Source organism: Zootoca vivipara, chromosome 13 (assembly GCF_965207765.1).
Source record: "Zootoca vivipara chromosome 13, rZooViv2.hap1.1, whole genome shotgun sequence".
Lineage (NCBI taxonomy): Eukaryota > Metazoa > Chordata > Lepidosauria > Squamata > Lacertidae > Zootoca > Zootoca vivipara.
In genome coordinates this window covers 51,636,623-51,656,717 of record NC_142596.1, presented here as the reverse complement: position 1 = coordinate 51,656,717, position 20,095 = coordinate 51,636,623, and the positions used below count along the sequence as shown (strand labels likewise).

The 20,095-nt window shown below is 42.0% G+C and overlaps 1 protein-coding gene across 4 annotated transcripts in view; it reads right to left on the bottom strand.

Moving 5' to 3' along the window:
* SDK1 (sidekick cell adhesion molecule 1) overlaps window positions 1-20,095 on the bottom strand; it is a 574,710-nt gene that overhangs the window by 226,461 nt on the left and 328,154 nt on the right. For all 4 annotated transcript variants that reach the window (XM_035130977.3, XM_035130978.3, XM_035130979.3 and 1 more), the window contains exons 6-7: window positions 15,018-15,129; window positions 13,730-13,923 (exon numbers count right to left, since the gene is read on the bottom strand). In XM_035130977.3, coding sequence (XP_034986868.2) covers window positions 13,730-13,923; window positions 15,018-15,129 — 306 coding nt within the window. The remainder of the gene's footprint in view (window positions 1-13,729; window positions 13,924-15,017; window positions 15,130-20,095) is intronic.

Here is a 20,095-nt window from a genome sequence, read left to right as displayed (position 1 = left end):
CTACGGGGAGCTGGCTTCTGGCACCAGGCCAGTTGGCACACTGTGTTATGAAGATGTCTGCAAACATGACATGAAGGCTGGTGACATTAACCCTGCCATATGTGAATCCCTTGCAAATGATCACAGAGCCTGGAGACAGAGAGACAGGTCATCTATCCACACCAGTGACTGGAGGAAGAATGACCATTGGGAGGAATGGAGCGAGAGAAAAATGCCATGGTGCACCTGTAGCAGCAAAACCAGACAACTTCATCTGCCACAATGCCCCTGCAGGCATCTTGTGACTCTCTTATCTGTGTTAATGGGCATATTTAGCAAGGAACTCGGTGTATTAAAGACCTCAGGTTACAGCATAGTTTGTGGGTCGTGGTAAGAGATTGCAGGAACTGTTGAAGGCTAGCTGTCGGAACTGTGGGTTTGAGTAAAGACTTTTTGAAGAGATCATCTGAGGAAGAAATTGGAAAATCGCCAGACTTCAGAACTCAGAGAACCCTTTGCAAGCAACTCAACTTAGGACTTGGCTGTGGTGTTTAACAGCAAGGACTTTGAAGCAAAAAACCTTATCTGGGCTCAGAGAGAGAAAACTACTTGTAATACAGTGCTATCTCGGTTTAGGAACTTAATCCATTCCGGAAGTCCATTCTTAAACCAAAGCCGTTCTTAAACAGAGCCACGCTTTCCCTAATGAGGCCTCCTGCCACTGGTGCCCTTCCACCATTTGGCTTCCGTTCATAGACCGAGGTAAAGTTCGCTAACTGGAACACTACTTCCGATTTCGCAGAGTTTGTATACCAAATAGTTTGTAAACAGGGCTGTTCTTAAACCGAGGTACCACTGTACCGCTAAATAGTATGTGATGTATTGCGATGTATGTTTGTGTTTGCCTAGTAAAGACAACTCCGTTAAATGGCTGTTTTCTGTGCTCAGATTAACCGTGTGATTGAGCTTCTATAGTGTATATACTCAGCAACCCCAACACCGTCTGTCCCCTTGTGATCCTGCTGCCTGTGGACTTTTACATGCAACTTGCTAATATTTTTTTTTATCAAAAATATATCTCAGTATGGGTTTTCCATTTTCTTCTCAACAGAGACATCAGGAGGCAGAAGCCTGCTGAGTGAAGCCAATAAGCAGAGCTGTTTGCATGATTTATTGTTTTTTAATAATATCAATGTAAGGACATTATTGATCTTTTGCAGCTAAGTAAGTGGCGGTTATTAACACAAACAATATATAACTGCATGAAGTGACATATTTATTGAAAAAACCAAACTTTAAAGCTATACATTATTGGGAAATTGTGGTGGACAGAGCATGCTTGATCCTTAATGCTGAGGTTTTATGCCTTATCTAGAAAAGTACCAAGGCACAAGGAGCACAGAGCTGCAAGACACATGATAGCTATATGGATACATGGGGGCTATATGGAAACAAAGCTAGCAAGTGCCACATAAGGTGGGTAAGAGGAATGTCAGCATGCCAAAAGCTGGAAGTAACCTGTAGGTTTTGGCTGGGTTGCGAAAGGCTTAGTACACTAAACTACAGATGGAATGGCAAGAGGAATGTGAGAAGGGCATTGCAGCAACCCAAGGCTACTCCTGTCACACTAGGGAAGCTTAAACATGGCTTCTGTCTTCTCTCCATCAACCTACATATATTCTGTTTTCCTTTGACTTGGAAATGAAGTGGTGGGCTTACCAAGCACCCAGTTCCTTTTTCTGTTCAGCCTTGGCTCCAGCAAAGACATGAAGGGCTGAGCTACCTCCGTCTGAGCCTTCCACCCATATCGGCCATATATAGGTCTGCAAACAGCACCATCTTCTTGAGAGGTCCTTGGCTACTTTGAGATTTGCTCCACTCTTTGCAGTTGGAGTTGCATCCCTGCCACCAGGACAGCAACAGGACTGCAGCCCACCCTGTCACTCAGGTATGGTCCTGGATGATCAAACTGCTCTTCATTTATATTTGTTACTGAATTTTTATCGTACCCTTCTTCCTGCAGGAACTTTGGGTGGCCAACAAACATATCAAGAAAATGCGATCACATTAAAACAACGAAGCACTTATTAATCCAATTTAATGCTTGTAGCAGCAGGATGTATGGTCATCAACCAGGTTTTGGAAGGGAACCACCGTAACAACTTGGTACAAGAGAGTGTGGCAAATAGCTCCCATGGAGAAAAATGGACGGAAAATCCGAAATTAGCAAAAGGAATAAAACACAAGGACACTTTCTCTGTAAAGTGCTGGAACTTTATTACCGGTATGTACTTAAAGCATTCCAGAAAATGAAAGTTCCAAAGCCAACTTGTGGATAGTGTAATCATCAGTATTTTGTTTTTTCTCCACCGTCATAAAGCAATGTGCTACTACTCTAAGGCAAATGCTAGCATCACATTGGGGTCCCCAACACTGAAGTTGAGGGGGATGTTTTTCTGTGAAAAATCTTTGTTCAAACTCTGTTTCACAGGACGGTAGGTCCTGAGCTTCTGGAAAATACCAAATAATATTTGAAAAGAAACACTAATTAATAACTTATAAAGAAGAAAGGGTGGAAGTATATTCCTGGGTGTTTGATTTCTCTTGCACTCAAGGTGGCAGGTGAATAGACTATGTGCAGAAGCAGCTGCTGCAGCTCCATCAGTCCTCCCTCAGAAATAAGGATGAAATCACAGAAAGAAATAACCCACTGGCTGCATGTGTGACAGGCTACCAAGTGAGAAACATTAAGGGATTTCTGGCACCTAACTTCAAAAATATCCAGGATCCATTTACAGAATCTGCACATGAAACACAGGTCCATTTACAACAGCATGTTCAACAGGACTGGTACTAGGATAAAAACCAGCCAGAATCAATCCACACAGCTGAAGTGGCAGCTGTCATCAGATGTTTATTGGCTAAACCTGCTCCCTTGAGCATTGAATCACTCTGCAATATCCTTGAATTTCTGCCAAAGCACATGCTTTTGATGTGAAGTCAGAAGAGCCCTGCTGGGTCGGATTTAAAAAGTTCTCTCTATTAGTCCCACATCTCCTTACCCACCCACAACGACCAAGCAAATTCCTTTGGGAAGCCTACAGGGAGGGTGTGAGCACAATAGCCCACTGCTACTCTTGTTGCCCAGTAACTGGTATTCAGAAGAATTGGTGTCCAGGACCCTGAATTCCAGAAGAGAGCTGGAGTTGTCCAGCAGACCAACTTGGACAGTTGGGCGTGACTATTCACATGCCAATCACATCATTAGAACATCTGGTGTCAAGTTCAAAAAGGCTTATTGTGACCACCAATGGCCTGAGTGGTGGTCACAGTGAGCCCCTTCAAATTCCATTTGCAGGTGCAGTTTGGATTGGAACTGCACCTGCAAACACAAACTGGGGCTCTCAGCAAACCACTTTGAAGGCATACTATCAATCAGCTTATTGGTGCAAACGTGTTCTTCCAAAATGGCTTGCTTTAGCATCAATCAGCTGCTTGACACTGACTGTGAGCTCCCTTAGTTCCCTAATGGCATAGCTGCCAAGTTATCCCTTTTTTACAGGGATTTTCCCTTATGCTGAATAGGCTTCCTCGCGAGAAAAGCGAAAACTTGGCAGCTATGCCTAATGGGAAACATCCTAGTGCAGCCCACGCAGTGTGGCTCCCCTGCAAAGAAGCAATGGGGAGCTTACTTGATGCTCCTGATTGTCCCTTTGGAGTCGCATCCCTCCTGTCCCACGTGGGGCAGGAGAACAGAGTTTGGGAGAAACTGCCTCGCAGCCCATATTGGGATCCTTGTCTCCACCCCAGTAGACTTAAAACAATTACTTCAGAAATCTATGGGGTAAACAGCAGCACCCCAGCACAAAGTGTGTCAGAGTGAGAGGTAAGAAAGAGACAACAGTGCAATAGAGCAATTTCAGCCTCCCTACTGAAACAAAGCAGTGTTTTTCTAACTAGCCATTCCTGGCTTGAGTGCCAGATGGAGTGATCAGAGTTTCTCCAAATATGTTTGCATATCTACAGGGACTGGGATCATTGTGTCGTTTGCCATAACTAACAGAGGAACAGCTGTTAGTTGCTGGTGATTGTCTGTTATTAATCACCGGAGCCTAAGTCCAAATGGGTGACCTAAGATGGAGTAAGGTGCCACCATAACCCATTACCTCCCCCCGGAGGCATCTATTTCACACTGAAATGATCCCCGATGATGTTTTAACTAGGCCATTCGCTGTTCCAAAAGGCCATTCCAATCCTATCTGAACATACTGCATATTTGAAGGGCATGAAATAATGACGTTGAAATTACACAAAAGGCGGATTTGAGCACCCAGATCAAAGGAGGAGGGTGTAGCGTCGGCACATCAGCCGTGTTGTGAAATTGCAATGCCCTGCAATGTTGACGGTGAAATGGTCCAGAAACTATCAGGATGATAGTAGCCATTTTATGGGATCAGGCCAAACAATTTACATTTAATTACTGGAAGGTTAGGAGCAGAAAAGGTTTATTAGATTAAAATTTGCTAGGGCCATGAGGGGCCAAATAATCTTGCTTTGGGAGCTGGAGTCAACCTGTAGGACCCCAGTTGGCCATCCCTGAGCATGAGGTCATTGGCAACGCAAAGTGTACGTCTGGCTCCCGCTTTAAAAAAAAAGCTGTTGCTGTTTCTCAATATGCAAAGTGGATGCCATGTGAAGACCCCCTAGAGATGCCTGAGGAATGCCATTTTTTGCAAATTCTGGCTTCCACTGACCTGATCCAAACTTCCCACGCTACTGTGTGGCTTAGAAGTCACTCTCGGTCAGATTTCACACATCTCCAAATAACACAGTCATTACCTTAGAAAATGTATCGAAATGCACTTTCAAATTATAATTTGAGGGGAAAGAGACATTCACATTCATACATATGTATAATCAAATGCTGGTTTTCATGAAAAATTAAAATCCTCAGATTAATGTGGAAACGTTATGGGCTGGACATAAAACCATTTGTGCCTCTCCCTTTATGGCTTGGGTGTGTGAGAGGGCAGTAAATATTGTTCTTCCCCAGGTGAAAGGTGGAGAAGGGTCAGGTGAGAGCCAGGAGTGAAGACTGGGCCTGTCTGCCAACATGTGTGGGCAATTTTTGAAACTTCTCCACACTACTAAGTGGGAAGCTGAGATTGATATGGCTTTTTGTGCATGACAATGTTATTATTTTCCTAGAGTTTGCCTTTATTCACATTCACTTGGTTTTAAGCTGCTCTCTGGAAATCGTTTAAATTTATTATTAGTACAGTTGATGTTGCATTGTTGAATTTTTGACAGTAGGCTTATTTATATTAATAACTGGGGGGGGGCAATCCTACTGAATCTATTGTTGTAGAGTTGTGTTTGTTATATAGCTAGGCTTATAGAATGGGATTGTGTATTGATGGGTTCCGGCTACACTTGTGATCTACTTTGGAACACAATCCTAAAATAATCTAATGTGGGAAAGCAGATCAGTTTTCCTTAAGCGTGTTTGCTCAGAAGAATGTTCCATTCGGTGGTGCTTACCCCTTGGCAAGGGTGCTTAGGACTGTGAATTAAGGGGCCAAGAAGGAAGATCCAAGGGAAAAGAAATAATTGTGCCAAATAAATAGCTCTAATATTTGCAGACGCTTAATATGTATAAGGAAGAGCATCCTTTGAAACTTATGGGGAGCTGCCAAACATTTTCTTTAACATCCCATACATAGTAGGCAAATAAATTTGAACTTTCTGAATAATTTGATTGGTGTCCATTTTCACTCAGCTTTCAGAAAACACATTTCACAATCAAGCAATATGCACAGAGATAGGAAACCATTGTACATATTCTGTGACAAAATGGTGTTCCTGCACAGCTAATGAGGAAACCTGCACTCAGACTCATCTTCTGCAAGTTCGATTATTGGTGAACAATTTGTAAAAGGGAGCAGCTGACATTCATTACATTTCTTTGTCCCTCAAAATGCACCTCTCTATATATAAACCAGATTTGCTCACTCCAAAACTGCAGCCAATACCTGCATCTAGCAAATGTGTTGATCTTTTGTTGTTTAGTCATTTAGTCGTGTCCGACTCTTCGTGACCCCCTGGACCATAGCACGCCAGGCACTCCTGTCTTCCACTGCCTCCCGCAGTTTGGTCAAACTCATGTTAGTAGCTTTGAGAACACTGTCCAGCCATCTCATCCTCTGTCGTCCTCTTCTCCTAGTGCCCTCCATCTTTCCCAACATCAGGGTCTTTTCCAGGGAGTCTTCTCTTCTCATGAGGTGGCCAAAGTCTTGGAGCCTCAGCTTCAGGATCTGCCCTTCCAGTGAGCACTCAGGGCTGATTTCCTTCAGAATGGATAGGTTTGATCTTCTTGCAATCCATGGGACTCTCAAGAGTCTCCTCCAGCACCATAATTCAAAAGCATCAATTCTTCGGAGATCAGCCTTCTTGATGGTCCAGCTCTCACTTCCATACATCACTACTGGGAAAACCATAGCTTTAACTATACGGACCTTTGTAGGCAAGGTGATGTCTCTGCTTTTTAAGATGCTGTCTAGGTTTGTCATTGCTTTTCTCCCAAGAAGCAGGCGTCTTTTAATTTTGTGACTGCTGTCACCATCTGCAGTGATCATGGAGCTCAAGAAAGTAAAATCTCTCACTGCCTCCATTTCTTCCCCTTCTATTTGCCAGGAGGTGATGGGACCAGTGACCATGATCTTGGCTTTTTTTATATTGAGCTCCAGACCATATTTTGCGCTCTCCTCTTTCACCCTCATTAAAAGGTTCTTTAATTCCTCCTCACTTTCTGCCATCAAGGTTGTGTCATCTGCATATCTGAGGTTGTTGATATTTCTTCCGGCAATCTTAATTCCGGTTTGGGAATTAAGTCCAGCCTTTCGCATGATGAATTCTTCATATACTATGATCCTTTATATTTGCACACACATTATCCTGTTTGCCTTAATGTAAATGCTGCCTACTCTCATCTTGCTTAGATCTAACACAGACTCTATCAAAGCGTGTGTACGGCTGCTCCTTTGCTTCCGCCTTATGACACAATTTGTTCCCAAAGGGAGATATTATACACACACACAAACACACACAAACACACATTTTTCCCCAGCTACGAAACATGAATCCCAGTCACCACAGACACTTCACCAGCAGCCGCCCACAATGACTCATGGGGAGGAGGGTTGATTCATTCCTCGCTGTGAATTGGCAAGTGTCACAGGACAGCATCTTTCTGCTGCAGAGAAAATGTCAAAGACCTCTCTCAGATCTCAGAAGCCTGGTGTCATCTACTCCAAATTTAAAGGCAGCCTACAACTCAACTGCTTCATCAGACCTGCTGGAGAAAACAAACTTGAAGCCAAGGTCCAAAGGCACAAATAGCCTATTGTGGGCCAAATCTTTGATTGGGCTGCATTCCTCGCATTGCCTATTCACTCTCTCTTTGTCTTGCTTTCTTGTTTCTGTCCTCTAGCCTTTTGTTCTGGATAGAAATTCCAACCAACAGTGGAGAAGTATGTTCTATGGAACATACATTCTGGTGTAACGGGGCTAGGATTGCAGCCTGGCTTGCTATGTTAAAGGAGTACATTGATAAAATGTTATTAAGTATGAAGAGAGGTCAGGCATCCTTTAATAAGAATGGAATGTTTGGGGGCTTTGTAAAGATAGGATTGGAGTCTTCTCACTGTGCCTTTTGCCTCTGCTCCACCTTGTCAACGTCCAAGGGGTCAACGGCAATGAGGCGTTGTGGTCTCACACTGCTTTGTCCCACCCGACTATCCTGACATCTTTGTATCATTGCTTTTTTATTTTCCCTTTTGTCCAGTTTTATTTTCAGCCACAGCTTCTGCTTTAAAGCACAATTGTTCATTTTATGTAGTGGCAAGATTTCATAAACTCCTACTAAAACGGCAGTATAAAAATAACTATTTGGAGCTGTTATATTAAAGGACCTCCAAGAACACGAGGAAAATATTGGTGTGTTGTTGTTTTTTTAAAAAAGAATTACAGTGGTACCTCGGTTTATGAACACAATTGGTTCCGGAAGTCTGTTCATAAACTGAAGCATTCATAAACTGAAGCGAACTTTCCCATTGAAAGTAATGGAAAGTGAATTAATCCGTTCCAGACGGTCCGCGGAGTAAGCGTTCATAAACTGAAGCGAACTTTCCCATTGAAAGTAATGGAAAGTGGATTAATCCGTTCCAGATGGGTCCATGGAGTACTTAAACTGAAGCGTTCATAAACTGAAGCATGGGTGTAATTGGTTCCGGAAGTCTGTTCATAAACTGAAGCGTTCATAAACTGAAGCGAACTTTCCCATTGAAAGTAATGGAAAGTGAATTAATCCGTTCCAGATGGGTCCGCGGCGTTCATAAACCGAAAATTCATAAACCGAGGTGTTCATAAACCGAGGTTCCACTGTAGTCCCATTTCCAAATGAGTGTGATGGCAATACTTAATCTTTGGATGACTAGTGGCAGAACAAATATGTTCTTATCTAATCTGCAGCAAATCTTCCCCCAAACTGCCGCTGTGCCAGCTCAGGAACACACTACCCTTAAAAAAATTTATAACTACTGCAGCTAATAAAACCAGAGTTTGGAACCACCTTAGTTTATCTTTGCTAGAACTGTATGAAGAAATCAAGGAAAGCTTTGCCACACTAGTTGGGAAATTGTGCTATGTGTTAGTAGCATGCTGGTGATCATTTTGTTTCTTGATGCATCATGGATACAACTCACTAAATATTCAGATTGGAAGCATTTTGCAGGAATTTCTGACTGATAGAATACCAGGGCACTGAAATGCATTCGTGTGATGGAGTGGGACCTTAGCTTTTTATTGAAATGAAAGGGGTGCAAATTAAGGCCCCTCAAGTCAAGTGCATTTAGCATATGAGCACTGTCTGCATTGCAAAATCCAGGTTAGGAGTTTACATGACAGAAGTGGATCTTGATCGACCACTATGGTGGCAAACAATGGCATCAGTGCCTTCTGCAGTCAGGCTGGTTTATATGATTGCACAGGAACAGTCAGTATTTTCCATCTGAAATCTAGTCCAGCAAATTTTTAAACTCGAACCATTTTTAATTTGTTATGGGTTTAACAGCATCATGTTTCTATTTTGCACTGCTCTGCAGTACACAGGACCTGCTCATCATAATACTATACTACTGTATCAACAGAAGGGAATATTGTCTGCCCTTTACACCAGAATGAGGCCTTTTTGCTTCCAGTGGTAGTTTGTGCTGCTGAGTGACAACCTTCTGGGCTACTAAGAAGCATGTGTGAGAGCTCAGGTGATGTCTTGCAACAATTCAGCATAGCCAGCCACCACAAGACTGTGAGCAATGGGAGCAGGAGATATATGTGCCTCTATCCCACCTTCACTTGTTCAAGCAGCACAACCCACCCACCCACCCTCCTCCCCTTTGAGGAAGAGCAATGACACACACACACACACACACACACACACACACACACACACACACCTAACCTGATTAGCATTGGATTGGCACAGTTCCCTCCTTCCATAGGATGCTGCATTCTGGGTCAACTGGTAGAATGATTCAACCGATTGATTTAATGATTTCTAATTGTCTCAGCTTTGCAGGTTGACCTATGCCAGAGGACAAGTTCTTTAGGGTTAGGGTTAGGGTTAGGGTGGCAGTGGGCAGAGACCCTAAAATGTGAATATAGGGTGCAAAGAGACTGTTGCAGAACTCCTACAGGAAGGGCAATGGTGGCACCCAATAGCAGTGCCTGGGCAGCTGGAGAAGATTCCTACAGAGGGCAGGGCAGGCTTGCCGAGAGGGTCTGGCACAGGAATGACCTATGAGCACCTGAGGCAGTTGTGGCCAGAAAGCCAAGTCTCTTCCCCAGGGCATGGAAACAGGTGTCCATCAGTTCTCCACATTCATTGGTGCTAAGTTTTTATATTGCTGAAAGTTTTAAAAGTTTATTTTTTAAAAAAAGCTTTGTCTTATTTAATCCCAATACAGTGTCCCGCCCACAATTTTGTAATTACAGTATGGCTGAATCATCCCACTTTATGAAAAGCCCAGGAATGAGGATATCACAACCTTTCTTGGAAATACATAACCAGCAGAATCATACCCAACATGTCCTATTTATTCATAATATATCAGCAACCTATGGTCCATGGGGTCACGAAGAGTCGGACACGACTAAACGACTAAACAACAACAATATCAGCAACCAAAATTATAACCAACCTGTTCTGTTTATTTGATCTAAAACTCGCCTACTCAGCTTTTACGCTATATTTCCAGAACTACCATTTCCTTTTCCAAATTCCACTTTGCCCCTTCCCTGTAACATCACATTCATCCATATTTTGCCTTTGTCTGTTTTAAAACTTCAATTCAAAAGGCTATCAGCACTTGGCCTTCAAAGTGTTGCAGAAACACTCTATAGCAAGGGGCAGGGGGGATGCTAGCCATTGGCTAAGCTTAACATGCTGTGGGAATAATAGTTTGGCAATATCTGTTGGGGAAAATGTTCCCCATGCCTGCTTTACAGATTGCTGAATGAATTATTTCATATTCCCATTGCTCTTGGTAGTGTACGATCCATTTGTGTTTAACCTACTTAAGCCACGATACGAAAATATCTTCATTAAATTCCCCTCTGGAAAACACTACATTTCATCCCAATTTATTATGCCTGTTCACTTTTTTTTATCACTCCAGAAGCCAATTCTCCCTCTCCAGGGTCCCATTTTTTGAAGCCTGGTGGACAGAATTTCTGCTCTGAATGAACTTTTCGGTCAGTTCTGGAGTGCTTGTCTAGCACAACATTTAAGCAGGCTCAGGAAACCTTTTGTTTTCCTTATGCCAAGACATGCATGGTGTTATCTACTTGTGTACTCTACAAATATTTTATGTGCAGAAATGGACAAGCATAATAGAGTCCTTAAGTGCTGCTAAAACAGAAATTAATAATGTAGGCTACAGAAGAAACACCTTCAAGAAAGCTCAGAGAGAACGATCCCTTTTATAGGAGCTCTTTATCATATTTGATTCTTGCCTGCACCTTCCCCTTGATGCTGTGCCCTGACTAATTAAGAGATGGCACCCTTCCATTTTGGAACGCCAGCCTTTTTTTTCATGAATTATTCCACTACTGGGCTGTTTCAGCTTCCTGTTAGACACCCCTCCTAATGTTCCACAAATACATAAATCCCCCAATGCAGCTGACACTGGGAGTAAACAAACCAAACGAGAATGGCTTGCCGCATGAAAAGTGCAATAAAATTAACTGATAACCAATTTGTTACTGATTTCTTTTCATCTGCTTCTTCATACTGCAAGCTCTTTTCATGACTTCATTCACCAGTGCCCCTATAAAAACTGATATGAGAAATAAATCAAACATCCCAAATAAGAGTATGCAGACAACTCTAATCAAGGTTGTCATTGCAACACTCAAAATCTTTCCCCTGGTGTTATGTACTGAGCTGAATCCTAGAACAATAGGATTCAGAATCAGCGGGAGCTACCCAATCCAACTCCAGGTGGAAGTGAATCCGCAACCTGATTGGCCTGCTGGAGCAGCCAATCAGGCGGCTGGCAGAAGCGAATCTGCTACCTGATTGGCCTGTAGGAGCAGCCAATCAGGCTGCAGGCAGAAGTCAATCCACAATATAATTGGCCCACAGGTGTAGCCCTGAAGTAGCCAATCACGCAAGGCCCATTGTGTAAATAATGTATATAAGCAGATGGTTTTGGGAAAAGAGCGATTCTTCTTCTCCTCTTCTCCTTGATGACTATGAGCTGAATAAAGAGCATGAAATTCACTCTCGACTCCGAGTACATTTCACCTAGTGTTTGGTTTTTCTGTTCTATCTACTTAAGCACCATCTTCACTTGGAGAATCAGGGGTTGAAATAGTGCAGGAAGCAGGATCTGACAGGACAGCAGCAAAATTAAATTAGTCACAATAAAATGGTGGGGATAAAAAAGGGCTTAAATCAGAATCATAAATAATTGAAATCGGCTTTTGCTCTTTTAAAAAAGGAAAAGAAGCTGGGAGATAATAATCTGCAGGAATAAAACAAAGGAAGAACCTTAGAATCAAAGTTCACACAATGCATTCTAAAATAAAATGAGGACAAGGAATAAAAGTGTAGCACAACTTTGCAAAGGGCAAAAATGAGAAGCCCTTCTTGACTTGCATAAAATGCTCCAAAGTGCCTGAAGATAATAAAGGCCATCTGCTACGTTTAGAACAAATACATAAAACAAAGTATGAATTCACCACATGTACATTGAGAGCGCACATCATGTGTCAAGAAGGAAGCTAGGAAGGGCACTGACGGACAGCAGAGTTGGTCAGAGGCAGCAGAGGTGGCTTGCGCACTCTGAGAGCCATTCCTTCTCTTCCCATGTCTCCCTCATCCATCCTAATGTTGTTTTCTGCTGCTCCAGAGAAGCGGACACGGAGCAATGGATTCAAACTACAAGAAAGAAGATTCCACCTAAACATTAGGAAGAACTTCCTGACAGTAAGAGCTGTTCGGCAGTGGAATTTGCTGCCAAGAAGTGTGGTGGAGTCTCCTTCTTTGGAGGTCTTTAAGCAGAGGCTTGACAGCCATATGTCAAGAATGCTTTGATAGTGTTTCCTGCTTGGCAGGGGGTTGGACTGGATGGCCCTTGTGGTCTCTCCCAACTCTAGGATTCTATGATTCGATGATTCTAATGGTGCAATCCTGTACGGATGAACCTGGTACTAAGTCAAGTTAAGATGGAGCAAAGTATGCCAGACCCATTCTGCATTCTAGGGCAGGATCTACCTGGTAGATATGACCAAAAGCCTTATAGTTGGTCTATCAATATGGCAGACACCATGGCCAAACAGCAAATAACGGACCAAACTTCTTTAGGATGCAGGTGATCACATGGATCACATGGATGATTATGCTCAGAGAATACACACACACGTCCAGCTAATCTGAGACCAGTGGGTCTTATGCAGGTCCCACATATCTTACATAAGTCCCTAAAAGTAGGCATTCTGGGGAAGTAGTGGGGGTGGGACTGGGGGGAGGGGGACTTCAAGTGTGCGAAATTTGTTTCTCCCTTGCAATGATGCCTGGAGGGCAGGACGTTTCTTCTTTCAACAGCCAGCATGCAGTCAAAAGCAAGAGTTAAGGATGTTTCAGAAGGAGGTGCTGTTTAAGCGTTGAGGTCACATAGAGGTCTGCAGGATTAAGAAATGGCCAGTTAAATTGATGGCCTTGTGGCTAGACTGCAAGGTAGCTTGGGGATACTTTATGACCACAACCATTTCTTCTCCAGAACCCCAAATTTCTCTATAAGTGTTCACAAGTAGAAAGTAATACAGAGCAACTTTCTTAAATGCTCTCCCAGGAATAAGCTGGCAATTAGACAGGGCTTCAGCCAGCTGGAAACCAAGACATGTAAGCTGCCTGATAACTATTTAATATACTATGTTTCTTCCAGTTTCGTGATCACAGTTTAAGATTCACAATGCTTTCCATATAACATTGCTGTTAAGGGAAATAATATCCTTGATTAATTTGTATTCACAATGAAGAATTAATTTTTGAAGATAACCCTACTTCACCCCTTTTGTTCCATTCGCCAAGGAGAAGTTCAGCTGTAAGGTCAGTGAAATATTAAAATAGCCATTTCTATTTCCTATTGTACTTCAGTTCAAGGCTTGTGTTATGAAAAAGTAGCATTACCTAGGATAGACAGAAAAGCCTTTGCTCTCACTGGCTCAGCAGCAGCGATGCCTCTCAAGTGTGCCTCACAGACGTACATTCCAATGTCAGCAGAGGTTGGGTTGGCAATAGCAAGACGTCTCCCAAAACTGCTAACTCCACTGGTTATTTTGATCCCGTTCCTCTTCCAGGCTATGCTTAATTTTTCAGTAGGCCTGTGAGGGTAAAAGTCACACCAATTATTACTGTGAATTATGTTATCTGCAGTAATAACACACTGAACATATGACTCACCTAACTCTTCCAGGATTGCAGGCACATTGAGCAAGGGACACTTAGAAATAAATCTAGATGCCGCTCCGAGGTCGTAGGCAGAAGCATGCATCAGAGGAGGGGAAGAACAGCTCGAGTGCCATCAAACAAGCATGGCTAATTGTTACAGCAATGGAACTTTTAAGTGCTAATGATTTGCTTTGCCTAAGCAAAGGATGCTAAAAATAAACACCACTCAAGGGACACAGCTGTATGGGAGGCACTTTCATTATAGCTCAATTTTGGAGGTGGCTCTAACTATTATCAAGAATGCCTCCGCTTTTGCAGGAAGAAGCAATCAATTGGCTCTTGGGACATTTTGGATCTTTATCTCTCCGGAGGGATCTTCTCCCACCCTTGTACGCATTGCAAAAAAATCAGTTCACGGGTAAGAAAGCATCAAATCCCCAGTACTCATTTAACATTCTTGAGGTACTTGAAGAGCAGAACAGCTATTGTGGCTTCCCTTTCCATATCCAAAGAGTTCCTTGGGATGAAGGGGATAAGTAGTATCTTTAATGAACAAGGATAGCATATAAATTAACATATTCAACAGTGCTGTGATTAATTGCAAGGACATCTAACATTGTAGACACCCGTCCACCAAGACGAGTTGCACAACTTTAATCTTCTGTATAAATAATACTGACAAAATTATTATTATTTTTAACTTGCCTATTCCTTTCTGCAGTTCAGGGAATAATGTACATCACTATGAAAATAAACACTACTCTAGGGACTCAGCTGTATGGAAGGGAGTTTCATTATAACTCAGTTTTGAAGACGGCACTAATTACGATCAAGAATGCCTCTGCATTCACAGGGAAGTGGCAACTAGGAATACAATTCCACTCACTAGGTTTAGATTCCACACTTCGGGGGGGGGGGACCAATTCTGCATATTACCACTTTGAATTAAACAGACGTCCTCTCTCCTATTTCAGGGTCAACATGCTCCTTAAAATGAGTTCTCAGTCTGTCCTGGCTGTTACATTACCTGCCATTGGCCACACATTCCAGGATGGCTTCATTACTCCCAGCGACCACACTTGTATTGCGTGGAGGAATTACGATGACAGGAGCCGCAGTGGGGGACAAGATGTCGGGACCTACAAAGGTGAAAACAAAAAAAAGCCTTAAACATTTGGTATGCCTGACTCAGGAGAAACATACACGACTATAGTCAGTATTTACCCAGGTCAGCCAAGTTGTTGCCCTTGAGAAATCGGTCAATTTTTGGAAGATGTATTGGGACAGCCTTTAAAAAATGTCATTAGTAACTTTAATTGAATTACACATGCAGTATGAGTGATTATAATCCAGTTTCATTGCTTCCTCTGTGCCTCTTAACAGTTAATGCCCTAAACAAAGATAGATTCATCTTGACTCAAGCACATATTTTCCTAGTGTATAAAAATAATGAATAGCCACTTTGCCATTTTTACAGTATTATGTGACTGGACCAGAGTGTGATGGGCATGCACACACACACACACACACACACACACACGGTTCCATCCCAACTTAAAATGCTTTTTGTCTCGCAAATGGCTCTTCTCCACTTGCAACTATATATTGTATTCCTATGTTCACAATAGCCTGTCCTGCATTGTATTTGGACACATGATAATAAACTTCAATGTAAGTCTGCTTAAATAAATGAAAAATAGCTTCTCATTCCCATGGATAGTTTGGTACTTATTCTAGAACAGTTGCAACTTGGACACCCCCAGCAACATTTACTCTCTGGAAAAAGTGGTTATGGGGGTGGTTGGCATTTTGTGTTTCTGCAACAAAGAAAGACCAATTACAAGCACATATACCGTGTTTCTCCAAAAATAAGACACCGTCTTATATTTATTTTTCCTCAAAAAAAACACTATGGCTTATTTTCAAGGGATGTCTTGTTTTTTTCTCCTCCTCCTGCCATGGCAAGCATTGCTGCTGTGCCTATCACTATGTCTTATTTTCGGGGTATGGCTTATATTCCTTGAATGCTTAAAAATCCTGTTATGGCTTATTTTATGACTACGTCTTAAAATATGGGAAACAGGGTAAGTACCTCTACTTTCACTGATGAAATTCTTCAAAAACAGCAAAAAAAATAAATCACTTTTGCTCTGCAGTAGATCGCCATCCTTTCATTAGCAAATGCCGCTTTGGTCATTAAAAAACAAACAAACTGCTTTCTTTATACTTTGCAAACCCCTTTTATTTTAGTACTGGAAGCTTGATATCACTGGAAGCCAAGAGAGCCTCAGGGCTTCTCTCAAGCAACATGCAGGAGGCCTCTTTCCTGGAGAAGAAATAAACAGAGCTCCAAAGAGGTTTTTCCTGCTACCAAGCACTTTTATTTTTATCAAACATTTGCTGACTTATATTTTTAAGATCTTTTCATGTTTTGTTTAATCTTACTACTTCCATGCAGTTTCAAAAGAGCCTGCAAGTACTTGAGTGAATTCTTTTAAAAGATTTTTATACACTAGGGAGCAAATACGAAATTAACAAAGCAGCATATCACAGCAACTTCAATCCTCTTTTCTTATCAGAAAAGCAAATAACCCAAATCTGCTTCTCTTTTGTGAGTCTACAAACTGTAAATAATTTAGCTTATGCAACTCGGCATGCTAGAGGGGGAAATGGCGGGGGGGGGGAGCTGCTGTCTTAGGCTTGTTTCTTTTTAAAAATTTCAGTGCATGTATTTAATAAGTGAATTAAAATACCAATATGTTATTGCTTTGCTTCAAGCTATTCATTTGGGGGAAACACTGCATTGTTTTCACTACATGAAAAAGAGTATAATAAAAGATTGCTAAAAATAAGGATTGCAATAAAAGAGTTACAGGGGGAAAGAAAATTAAACTACATCTAAACCAATGAAAATCCAAACTGGCTCATCAAGCACTATACATTAAGGCAGCTTAGCATTATAAAATCCACTGTTATGAGTTGATGCAATTAAGAAACGGCAACTGGAAGTTTCCAAATCCTTCAGTCACTTGCAGAATAATCTATCATGAAACTGCAGAGGATGAAAAATATTTGTGGCATATTTACTTCCGTTCTTTTCTTCAGATGTTCAGTAGTACAAAGGTTTAAAATGTGACTAGCAATGGAGAAGAACTGCCCCCACCCCCCACCCCCAAAAATTGATTGTGCACATTCATAAATGGCATTGAAGTCTTTGTTTTTACTGTGATCCTAGTTTTGAGGATAAGGCAAACAGCTATTTGGGCAGAACCAGTGGTGGTGCTGAAAGTCACAAATGGTCAGATTTGATAGGTTAAAAAACAACCAGCTGCATCCTGAGACTGATGACAAGTTAGTTTGTCATGTCTGCACATGCTCATTAAGCCTAGATCGCTGCAACCTTTGTGTGAGGCCGGATATTGATTGCTGTAACCTGCCACTTTGCCACACCTAGCTCAATGCAGTTGTCCCTTTTGGCTCCATCCCAGAGCACTTCATAAGAACGGCTGCAGGATGTACTCACAGGTGCATGTGAAACCAACCAATCATGACATTGCAACATGCACCATGGTGGCAGAATACACAACAAGGTCTGAAGTTGCACTTCTTTAATGCACATGTGCAAAATAAGAGTTAGGGGATCTTGGGAAAATGACCAATGTTAAGTCAAGATTATACTGTGGATTTCAGTGAATAGCAAAACAATTAAGTTTTCCACAGAGGACGTTAATCAATCCCTAGGTACAACTATTGGGGTGTGTTTATTTGTTTGTTATAACAGACAAACACCTACAATTTTTTTTATCAAACTGCTTTTCAAACTCCCCACTGCTTAAACATTAGATTTCCATGTGAGAGGGGCTTAATGTTCAAGAAACTCAAGTTCAACCCCTACCCTCAGACTCTGGGCATGTGTGAACCCCTCACCCTAGAGCTTGGGCTTATAGGATTCTTTGGATTTTACTCTAAGAATACTAGCATGTCACTGCTCAAGTAAGGATCTTTTCAAAGGCTGTAGCCACAAAACCTGGCCCTCGTGAAGAATGGGCTATGCCCTGTGGTTGTGCTTGCCATGTTTATCTAAGGCACTCCAGATGTTGTTGGTCCCCAAATCCCATCAGTGTCAGGCATCATGGCTAATAATCATATGGTGGGAGTTGTAGTCAAGTAGGCTGCACACTGGCTACCCCAGTCTAGGGAAATGACCAACAGTAATGAGAGGAAGAAGAGCACAAAACGCTTGGGCCAGTTCCTGATATGTGGGGTGTTTGCAATTCATAGTTCCAGGACTGGCCCATCCTTAGAAGACTCATATGATTAACAATTTTCCAAGGAGAATTAAGTAGAACAGTGTTTCTCAACCTTTTTTTGGGCCAAGGCACACTTGTTCCATGAAAAAAATCACGAGGCACACCACCATTAAAAAAGTTAAAAAATTTAACTCTGTGCCGCCCTATATTGACTATATAACTATGACTGTAAGAAACACTTGTCAATTGCTGTGTTGGTTGCAATCTCCTGTAATAAGGCTTCACAAGCCGCTGATTTCTCTGCCAGCACAATCCTTTGCTCAGCAAGTTTCAGGTTGAGCTCATCCAGCCAGCTTCTTTAAGTTTGTCTAAAACCACCCTCCCGTGGTGGTGGCTGTTGAGAGCTGCGCTCGCTCCGCGTCGTGACCCGGCCGGCTTCCTTTCCGGCGGGTCAGTGTTGGTTATTGGCGGCCGCCAGGCACGTGACAATGCAAATCGCCCTTCTCGTTGCCGCACACCAGCCAGCGCCTCGCTGAAGTAGAAAATGTAACAATGGCTACAAAATTTGCCTTGTATTTGTAGCATTTGTAATCAGGTTGATATATTTAGGATTGCCATTCTAATTTTATCAGTTATTCAGGCCCGAATCTGATCAGTTAAATCCAAACTTCTGTTTTACTCCCATTGTCTATAATGGGAATCTAAAAACAATCATACCATAACTTTTCTCCTCTGCACACAAGTGGATGAAATTTGCAGGCTTAATTTAAGGCAATGTAACTTACACCAACTTTCTGTGCTTTGGACTGCTCTGGTAGATACTTAAGAGAGGTTACAGTAGGAGTGAGCACTTTTCTCAAAGCCTTTACACAAGGTCAACAGTATTGCCCTTTTGGCAGTCTTTCAGAAATCATGTCAAAAAGAGAGGGAGAGAGCAGTTAGTCACCCCTGTAACCAATTCAGGAAGCACAGCACTCAAGCTCAATTGGTTGATTTGCCCCCAATGAGATCAGCAGCCAAATCTGATTCGAATCATAATGCCACTATGTTCTTTATGTGATCCCTGATTGGCTGAGATCAACTGCCCCTAACAGAAATCAATCCTGCGAACATTAGAAAGCAGCATCAAGGACAGAAGGGAAATGACAACAATACTATTTTGTTTAAATATGGCTGTAATTCTATGTACATTCACTTGGTAGCAAACTTACTTAATGCTGCAGCGGTACAGAAATCTGGAAATAAATAAACTTTGCTACCACTTAAATATGCATACACCCTTGTGCAAATTAATTGAAATAAAGCATGTTTTCTATCTTACTCGTAATCCTGTACTCAAAACAAACACGAAAAGTCAGTTTGATCATTTTTTATGTTGGCTGATGCAATCATTACGTCAGCAACTACTGTATTGCATCAGATTTTAGAATCCTGTCTGACTGCTGTAGTGTATGATGCAATCATTACGTCAGCAGCTACAGTATTTCAGCTTTTAGAAACAAGACCAGATGTAATTCAACGGCCGTTGGAGATGGATGTGACACCTAAGAAATGTACGAAAATCATAACTCTGCACTAACACACAGCTAAGACGTATCGAGAGAGTGCTTCAGTGGTTGGTGTGAGCTTAGCAACTGTCAGCCATGTCATCAAGTTGAAGCAGGAAACCAGATCGGTTTCTCCTAAACGTAAAGGAAAGTGTGGTCGTAAGAAGAAAACAGCTCCTAGAGATGACGCTTACTTGCTTCGACAAAACAAAAAGGATCCCCGCAAGACGAGTGACGCATTGAATACAAATTTGAAGGAGAAAGGAATCCAAATCAGTTCCTCAACAGTTCACATTTTTGTACAATAA